Genomic DNA, 10,333 nt, shown 5'->3' with positions numbered 1-10,333 from the left:
GGAAGAGTAAGGAAATTCCCACAGAGGAAGAGTTAATACATAAAATATTAGCATGTGCAGAAATGGACAGGCTCACAATGATACTAAAAGATAAATGTGGATCAATTTTTTTTGAAACCTGGGATAAATTTTACCGTTGGAGGAATTTGAAAAGGACGGCTGGGATTAAAGACGAATGTTAAGATAGAAATGTATGTTATTTTAGAATAGATAATGTATATAAAATTTAATGTATATGTAGAGATAATGAATTGATTGTAAAATATGGTATAATCTGATAAGAATGTATATACTGGAATGTCACGTCAAATCCAATGTTTTTTTTTTCAATTATTTTATAAATAAAATTAAAAAAAAAAAAGAAAATGGAAAAGACTTTTTATATAAACCAGAAGAAACCTGAGGAGCAAGAACAACAGACCGAAGGGAAGATAAACGTATCAGGACAATTTTGGGGATCTGGAATAATAGACAGATGATTTATTAGCCCTTCCAAAAAAATGGCGACTGGATGGTCTCTTTTATTTCTAATAATATATATAATAAGATAGGGAGATCTATTTGATGACCTAAAAGCACTGACATGGAGGGCGAGATGGCAAAGGAAGAAAGCTAGAATAAGGCTGAAGAAAATTGGGGTTTTGATTTATCAGTGAGGATTTTATATTACTAATTAAAATAGAATATATTTAAATAGACAAGATGTGTATTTTGAATACCAGTTTTGTTACGAATTGAGATAAACAAAACTTTGGTTATTTAAAACTTGGAAGTATAAAGACAAAAAGTTGAATTTGAATATTGATGGGAAATTAAAAATTGGGGAAAACAAATAAATAGGATATTGATTGCTTATAAAGATTGAATGTAAAAGTAATTAAGATACGTAATAAGCTAAAAATTTATTAATCTAATAAATATGTTTTTATTTGAGATAATAAGAACTGTATTACCTTAAATATGAGATAGTAGATATCAAGAGAAAAAGAGGAAATATTAGATGTTGAAATAGGGGGAAATTTTGTCATTTAAGACATTTGGAAACTAGTTGAAAATAAGAAATGTTACATTGTATTATTAATTAGATGATGTAATATGGTGGGAAATAGAATATACTCAAATAGATGTGTATTTTGAATATTAGACTTTGTTAAGAATTGTGATAAAGGAAACTTTGGTTACCAAAAATTTGGAAATTATAAATATTAAACATTAAATTTAAATATTGACGGGAAACTAAAAATTGGAAAAAACTAACTATAGGACATTGACTGTTTATAAAGATTGAATGTTAAAGTAACTAGGACAGTGGTGGCGAACCTATGGCATGGTGCCAGAGGCGGCACTCAGAGCTCTCTCTGTGGGCACGCGCGCCATCGCCCCAGTCCTAGGCCTTCAGCTGGGTTTTATAAAATCTTTTCACTTTAGGCCTCCGCCGCAGTGTGCAATCAGGTTCAGTCAATTTCAACTTCTCGCGGGGAAAAAAAAGATCTTGCAAAGTTGGAATTGATTGATTGAACTTTTTAGTCCCACCCAGTCTGCCGTTACCACCGCAGCCTTGCCCACCCAATGGGCCACACCCACCCGGCACTCGACAATGCATAAGTGGGTTTTGGGTTGCAGTTTGGGCACTCAGTCTCTAAAAGTTTCACCATCACTGAACTAGGATATGTATAAGCTAAAACTTTATTGATAAATGTAACTGCTATCTTTACTTAATGGATATAATAAGAATTGTATTAGTTTAAATTTGAGACTTGTACTAAATATTTTTGTATGTTATTGAATTATTGACTAACCCAGCCGCCACATTGCTTTTTAAAAACTTAAATGTAAAATTAGAAAATCAATAAAATATTACAAAAAAAAGGAAAAGATTCTAAAACATGGAAGTTGCCATTTCTGGAAGCAAATGGCAGAAAACAGTTAAAATGTTAAGAACAAGTCATATGGGGATAAGCATCAATATTTATCTGTTTATCATATTTCTAGACTGCCCATTCTCCTCAAGGGTAAAATCTACTTTAGACTTCCAGAGAACAATGGCAGATTACTGTAGCTTGGAGCCAATGGCCCTGATAGCTGGAGAATGGATTGAATGAAACTTCCTCTGGATCAAGAAGAGGGCTAGGTTGTCCACAAGTGTGCTCCACACAGAGGCTCTCTGCAAAGGAATTGTAATCTAATGATCTCCTATGTGTCAGAAAGCTTTGGAAGGCCAAGGAAAATCATTCTTCCTAACCCACAGTTTGACACCTTCAAACAGACACTGGATTTGTCTACTTCCTCTTTTAGCAGCTTTAGGAAGTTTATTGTAATGATTTTCTGGTTGTTAAGAACTTTTCTATTTAAATACTAGTGAAGATGTTAAATTACTGAAGTTGTTTATATTAGTCTGGAGGGAGGGGGAGTCTTTTTCTTTTTTTTCTATCTATGCACTTTTTATTTTATTTTTTTCTTAGTTTGTATTAGTCTTTTATCTTTGTATTCTACAATTGAATAAAACATTATAAAAATTGAAATATACTTTTATGGTATATTTTAGACATCTTTACGTCAGGTTTGTTCCAACTGCAGTTTGTGCAGAATCAGACCTTATTTATTTATGTTCTTGTAAGCTCTTTAAAAAAGAGGACAAACTATAATATCTTCAGGTACTCCATTGACTTAATTGTTAAGAAGTTATTTGTATTGGAATGTTTGCATTACTGTATCTCAATGTATACTATACATCCTTTTAACAATTTACAGAACAGTATATGAGTTAATCATGCAACAACATACTACCATATAACAACACTGAACAAATGATAGTTCCCAACTGATGTTATTTAGAGCTGAGAAATTTATGCTCCATAATCCCAAAGATCATACATGCCCAGGAAGGTGAATACTTGAAGTCTGGAGGAACTGGCTTGAAGATGAATTGGGAAACATTAAAAATGGTTTTATTAATAAGCTTTATATATAACACATGTTCAAGATTTATTCCAGATTTTGCCTTTTAAATCATCTTCTCAATCAGGGATCCCCAATTAGAATAGAACAGAACAGAATAGAACAGAAGCTGGGAGGGACCTTGGAAGTCTTCTAGTCCAGCCTCCCACTCAAGCAGGAGAACCTATACTGTTTCAGACAAGTGACTGTCCAGTCTCTTCTTAAAAACCTCCAATGATGGAGCGCCCACCATTTCTGAAGGCAAGCTGTTCCACTGGTTAATTGTCCTCACTGTTAGGAAATTTCTCCTTAATTCTAGGTTGCTTCTCTCTTTGATCAGTTTCCAAACATTGTTTCTTGTCTTGCCCTCTGGTGCTTTGGAGAATCAGCATCGGTCCATGGCTGCCAGAAACTCAGGCAATTATACAGTAGCTTAGTACAGGGATCCCCAACTCCTGGTCTATGGACTGGCACAGGTCTGCGGCATGCCAGAAACTGGTCCACGCATACAAGTGAAGTCCCATCCGCGGGATGCAGGCAGCACACAAAACCACACCTTCAATCCGCGGAAAAACCTCTCTCCATGGAACCAGTCCCTAGTGCCTAAAAGGTTGGAGGCTGCTGGCTTAGTAAACAAATCAGTTGAATAAATCAAGGTATTTTCTTCACTGTGAACCAAAGTGCATTTGAGGGCAAAACTCAAAGTACTTACAAACCTACCTTCAACATTTTCACTTAATATGTAAAGGCCTGCTGCCGCCTCATAAAAATTACATATAAACATACTTATTTAGAAATGAGTCACACCAATGCAATACAGGTAGTCCTTGACTTACAACAGTTCATTTAGTGACTGTTCAAAGTTACAACAGCACTGAAAAAAGTGACTTATGTTTTTCACACAACCACTGAGCTTCCTCATGGTCATGTGATCAAAATTCAGATGCTTGGCAAATGACTGATATTTATGAAGGTTGCGTGTCCCGGAGTCAGTCATGTTATCACCTTTTGCCACCTTCTGACAAGCAAAGTCAAAGAGGAAGCCAGATTAACTTAACAACTGCAGTGATTAACAATTGTGGCAAGAAAGGTTGTAAAATAGGACAAAATTCACTTAACAAATGTCCCACTTAGCAACAAAAATGTTGGGCTCAATTGTGTTCATAAGTCAAGGACTACCTGCAGTACTTATTTCCCTGATGTATGCTAGTGAGACCTGGACAGTGTACAGGAGGCACGTTAGGCAACTGAATTACTTCCACATGACTTGCCTTCGTAGAATTCTGAGGATCCGGTGGCAGGATAAGATACCAGATACAGAGGTCCTCTCCAGAGCAGGCCTATCATCAGTTTACACTCTGTTGATGAAAGCCCAGATGCGCTGGGCAGGCCACGTTGTAAGGATGCCAGACCATCGAATCCCTAAACAGCTCTTCTATGGTGAGCTGTCTCAAGGAAAGCGATCGCACGGGGGACAAAAGAAGCGATACAAAGACACGCTGAAAGCATCTCTCAAGTCCCTGGATATCGACACCATCTCTTGGGAACTCTTGGCGCATGATCGACCGACATGCCAGACATATGAACACAGGAGGACAATCTTGGCGCAAGAGAAGCGAGCACTCCGTAAAGCCAGAGCTGCAAATGCTGAAGCAACAGTGTCCACATTTCTCTGTTCAGTATGTGGCAGAACATTCCATGCTAACATCGGTCTAATCAGCCATCTACGGACACACCGTTGATGGCCCACAATCCACAAGATGTCAAGGTCTTCATCGAAATCGATGGACGAACAACAACATTTCCAATTAACAAGGCACAGCACTGCAATTTGAATTTTTGAAAAACTATGTTTATATTCCCACTATAAAGTCACGATTTGTTTTATTAATAAACTAGCTGTACCCAGCCACGCGTTGCTGTAGCTCAGTCTGGTTAAATGGAAAAGAAAGAAAAGAGAAAGTGCACGTTTGTGTCACAGGTGTGACATCTATATAATAGTAGGTATATAAAAACACACGTGTATTTGAATGCAACGTTGTGTCAAAATTTCAAAGCAATTTGGTGAAGAACTTTTGGAGATTTAAGATTTTGAACAAACGAACATTTACATTTTTATTTATATATAAAAAAAATAAAGAAGAAGATGACCACCGATTTTGTTCACCTTAAGCTACAAAATCCTTTAAAAATGTCCCCAGCTGGATTCACACCACGCGCTTAATTCAATAACAGTTTTGCTGAGCGGATTGTTTCCCCTCTATGAGACCTCTAATCACCTATTTATAACATGTTGAAAGTTCAGCAGCGAAGATCTGAACAGAAATATTATAAGGGTGGAATGTTTCTACTGTATCTACGACGACTCATTTCAAGCCACTTTTTAATGGCTGTTCTCCCCCTCCCCTCCAAATGCCATGTTGCCCTTTAACAATATAAAAAAAATTGAAACCCGATTCCTTAATGCTTCTATTAAGGGGCAATTTTTACGGGGTTACATATACATTGAAGGACTTCTCGCTGCCGCGCGGAAAAGGAACCAGATTCTCTTTTAAGCCTTTAACCCCGACCCTCAATTTTGCCCAGCGTTTCACTTTTGAGCTTCTAAACAGAATCCCCGGGAATCTTGACACTCGAGGCACGCGCCACAGCTTTTTCCCCGGAAGGGGGGAAAGCGCCGGGAAGAAGATAACAGACTTACCCTTCCTCCTCTCTGCCGCCCAGTCCCGCGAACAAGCCATCCCGCCAGGCCGTACAGCAATTTCTCCCCAAAGCGCCGCCTTCCAGCCTTGGATTGGCGCCAGCTCTCCTTCTTACCTGGCCCAAAGCATGTCGGGTGTGGGCGTCTTTTGGTTCACCAACGAGCTCCAAGAAGAGCTGCGTGGTAGATAGGCGTGTCTTCCCGGGGTGGTTGGTGAGCAAAAAACTCCGTTTCCCAGCATGCAGAGGGGCCTTTGAAGGTTCGATGGGGCGGAGACGGAGTTCTCTGTGACTGTCCGGAGCGCGCCTGGACTAATCAATCAGAACAATGACTTCGCCGTTGGAGGCTGCGGAGCGAAGCTGAGCCGCGCGCAAAGAGCAATCGCGGCTGTAGTTAATAGCGCTGGCCACTGGGTCTGGGAGAGGGAGTTGTTGGCAACGGCAGCAGCTGCTGCTGTTTTTTGAGCTGGAGAGGATCTGCAGCTGTTTCTGGTATTGTCTGTAAAAAGACGACCAAAAGGCGCACTCTTGAGCATGTGGATTCCTACAGAGCACGAGAAATACGGAGTCGGTGAGTGACATCTCCTTTTGGCACTTGATGCCTCTCTGTCCTCTCTCTGCCGTTCCCGAGGCTGTTCCGTGGGGCTCGGGAAATAGACCAGAGAGGGATCTTAGTTCGTACACTCTTTACCCTTTACTCCCGCACCGGTTCCTAGCTTTGATCCGGGCAATTCTGTATTTCTCTACTGTGCTCTCCAGGGAGATGTTTAAGGTTTCGAGAGAAAGAGTGTACTGTACTGGTTTCGTCGTCGCTCTCTGGCAGCTTCCCCTTTTTGCCGTTTGCCTCCCCCGTCCCCGAAGTGTCGTTTGGACAGCTTTTGGTTTTAAAAATGTAGAATAAAGAAAAAGGAGGGATAAGTTATTCACTTGCAGTAGTGGTTACTATTTATCGTGGGAAGAGACTAATGGCTTTTTGGAACACTATTGGAAGATGCTTTTAACCGGGTGTCCGATTGAACCGCCTCTTTCTAAGGCAGATTGTAAGTGCAATCAGTCCGTGTCCCCCCAAAAAAAGTCTAAGAAATGTGATGCTTTTAACAAAATGTAGGTTTGTTGAGTGTCATTACAACTTAAAACTGCCACCTCCTTTGTAAATCGTGAGCAGCACCAACGTACGGTTGAATGTGTGTTTAGTTTGAAATCGGATAGTAACTTATTTCTAATGTTAGTGACATTTTTGTTCTGCTTTTTTGAATACAAAAGTGTTTGTGTTACACAAGAAAATAGACTGGGCATTGTCAAGGAAGTTACAGGGCAGGGCAGAAGAAAAGCTGTTTCCATCTCCTCTACTCTACAAAAGGTGAACAACAAAGAACATTAGATGATGACTGACGGATGTGGAATTTTGCACCCTTCTCTGTTGACCCATCTGCTGAATATTTAAAACCACTCACTCCTTTTATTTTTTCTATTCTGATACATTTGAAACTCAAAAAATAATACTATCATGTAACTAAGCTTTTTTAAAGCTGGGCTTTGAGCCTGTGATACAAACACTTTCTACCATGTACTTTTTATTCAGATAAAAAAAATAATTGAAAGATCAAGAGCATCAGCATTAGTTTTAGTTCATAAACTGGTGTTTGTTTGTTTGTTTGCTAATTAATTTTCTATTTCTGGCTTGGAGCTGGAGCGCAGATACTTTTCAATTAATAAGCAAAGTGATAAACCCCAAGACTATTTGCATGGAAGTAAGCCCTACTAGCAAAATTCTTGATAAACATATATAGGATTGAATTAGAGTAATGCTTCTTGTTTTTAAGTCTTCTGAAGAAAAAATATCAATATTTGCACAAAATAGCTAGTGAAAGGCATGACAAAAATGTTATGAATTTGAACGATGTCACACTGTTGAATAGTGTATTGGACAAAACAATTCAAACAAAAAGGCAAATACTTCCCTATATGAAATCACATTATGCTTAATAATTGGTGGGAGAAAATACAGATTCCATACAACTAGCATTCTTAAAATTGATCCCAGATATTTTTCTGACCCAAATATTAACTTACAAGGTTCATTAATGGATACATTTTCTTGATTTCTGGCTAGATTTTAATTAGGCCTACTGCAACTATGTACATAGATTTTTTTCAGAATCATTCTAATATATAATGGAACAGAATGTGTAATATTGCTGATCAAATATTTCAAATTATAATACTCTTGCTTTTTAAAGACTATTTTAGAAAGGAACAATAAAGACATAAAATAGCAATAAATATTTTTTTATTTATTAGAAGGTTATTTTAGCTGCATGGAAAGGAAAAGTAACATGCTGAACAATAACTACAAAATTAATCTGATTGATTGTGTGTGTGTATATATATGTGTGTGTGTGTGTGTGTGTGTGTGTATTCAGACCCCCTTCTGTCAATTTTGTTATGCTGCAGCCTAATTCCACAGTTGTTGAAATTCATTTTTTCTCATTAATCTACACTCAGTATCCCATAATGACAACGTGAAAACAATTTTAGAAATGTCTGTAAACTTATTTAAAAAACTGAAATATCACATTTGCATAAGTATTCAGACCCTTAACCACACTTAAAATTTAGCTCAGGTGCCTCCCATTTCTCTTGATAGTTGCTGACATATTTCTACACCTTGATTGGAATCTACCTATGGTAAAATTAAATTGATTGGACATTATTTGGAAAAGCACACACCTCTCTATAGAAGGCCTCACAGCTGACAATGCATACTGTAGCAGAGCAAAAGCCATGAGGTCAAAGGAACTCCCTGCAGAGTTCAGAGACAGGATTATTACAAGGCACAGGTCTGGGGAAGGCTACAATAAAATTTCTGCTGCACTGAAGATTCCTAAGAGCACAGTGGCCTCCATAATTCTCAAATGGAAGACGTTTGGCACAACCAGGACTCTTCCAAGAACTAGTCACTCAGTCAAACTGAGCAACTGGGGAAGAAGAGCCTTAGTAAGAGAGGTGCCCAAGAACCCAATGGTCACTTTGATTGAGGTCCAGAGATCCTGTGTGGAGATAGGACAGAGCTCCAGAAGGACAACCATCACTGCAGCCCTCCACCGATCTGGGCCTTATGGCAGAGTGGCTAGATGGAAGCTTCTCCTCAGTGCAAAATACATGAAAGCCCCCTTGGAGTTAGCAAAAAAGCACCTGAAGGTATGAGGAACAAGATTCTCTGGTCTGATGAAACCAAGATTGAACTGTTTGGCCTCAATTCTAAATGTTATGTCTGAAGGAAATCAGGCATCGGTCATCAACTGCCCAATATCATTCCAACACTGAAGCATGGTGGTGGCAGCATCATGCTGTGTGGTTTTTTTTTCAGCAGCAGGGACTCTGAGACTGGTCAGGGTTGAGGGAAAGCTGAATGGAGCAAAATACAGGGATACCCTTAATGAAAACCTGTTCCACAGCGCTCAGGACCTCAAGACTGGGTCGAATGTTCACTTTCCAACATGACAACTATCCTAAGCACATAGCCAAGACAACATAGAAGTGGCTTAGGGATAACTCTATGAATGTCCTAGAGTGGCCCATCCAGAGCCCTGACTTGAACCCTATTGAACATCTCTGGAGGGATCTGATGACAGTTGCCATCCAACCTGAGTGAGCTTGAGAGGATTTGCAAGGAAGAATGGCAAAAAATCCCCCAATCCAGGTGTGCAAAGCTTGTCACGTAATACCCAAAAAGACTTGAGGCTCTAATTGTTGCCAAAGGTGCTTCAACAAGTACTGTGAGGGTCTGAATACTTATGCCAATGTGATATTGCACGTGTTTCTTTTTAATAAATTTACAGATATTTGTAAAATTCTGTTTTCACTTTGTCATTATGGGGTACTGAGTGTAGATTAATGAGAAAAAATGAATTTCAATAACTATAGAATCAGGCTGCAGCATAACAAAATTGACAAAAGTGAGGGGGGTCTGAATACTTTCTGAATGCACTGTACATATATTCAGGATTGTTCTGTCCCCGTTCCGACCCACACACCCAAACAGCCAGCCGAGGGTTTAAAGACTTCTCCAGACACCACTTCACAGATAAGAAACTTGGCAGCAGCTCCGTAGCTGCCTGCCAAGACCTTTTATCTCCAAACACCCAGAAACAAAAACAATACCACAGCACGCTACTTTGCCAGAGATTCAGCTTTTGTCCGTCACAGAGGTCCAAATGGCCTGTGGGGTGTGGTCCAGTGACTCAGCTTAATCTCTGGCACGTCTCTTTTTCTGCTGCGCACGCTTATCGCTCCTACGATGGCGTGGATCCAGCCACAACTTTTCTTCCTCATTATCTGACACACCTGGCTCCTGGCCAATCGGAGACACACCAGGCTCCTGGCCAATCTCTGAACCACCTGGCTCCTGGTCAATCTCTTCTCCGTCGGAAGACACCTGAGGCATTGCCAAAGAGGAGGGTCCTGGAGAGGGAGGCCTAGCCATCTCCTCTCCTTCATGTTCGGAGCCTTCTTCCTCTGATAAGAGGGGCTCACAAGACGGAGCCACAACAAGGATATTGCTCCCTCTCTAGATATAATTATATTTTCTATGGAAGAGTATCAGTTTTGCTAAACTATTATCCATCTGATATTGTAGTCTGACATGCATTTTTGTGAAAAACAAATACAGTATTTTTGAACTTGCCTTTACACA

The 10,333-nt window shown here is 39.5% G+C and overlaps 1 protein-coding gene across 3 annotated transcripts in view; it reads right to left on the bottom strand.

Moving 5' to 3' along the window:
- Positions 1-5,797, bottom strand: part of ZNF277 (zinc finger protein 277) — a 107,679-nt gene extending 101,882 nt beyond the window's left edge. For 2 of the 3 annotated variants that reach the window (XM_015820010.1, XM_015820011.2), the window contains exon 1: positions 5,639-5,792. In XM_015820010.1, coding sequence (XP_015675496.1) covers positions 5,639-5,678 — 40 coding nt within the window. In that variant the 5' untranslated portion in view covers positions 5,679-5,792. Of the gene's footprint in view, positions 1-5,638 lie in introns of all 3 variants that reach the window. The other variant, XM_015820012.1, reaches the window with a different exon arrangement.
- Between the last annotated feature and the right edge of the window lie 4,536 nt (positions 5,798-10,333).

Source organism: Protobothrops mucrosquamatus, unplaced genomic scaffold (genome assembly GCF_001527695.2).
Source record: "Protobothrops mucrosquamatus isolate PMUCROS unplaced genomic scaffold, P.Mucros_1.0 scaffold1041, whole genome shotgun sequence".
Lineage (NCBI taxonomy): Eukaryota > Metazoa > Chordata > Lepidosauria > Squamata > Viperidae > Protobothrops > Protobothrops mucrosquamatus.
This window is presented reverse-complemented; position numbering and strand designations above follow the sequence as displayed.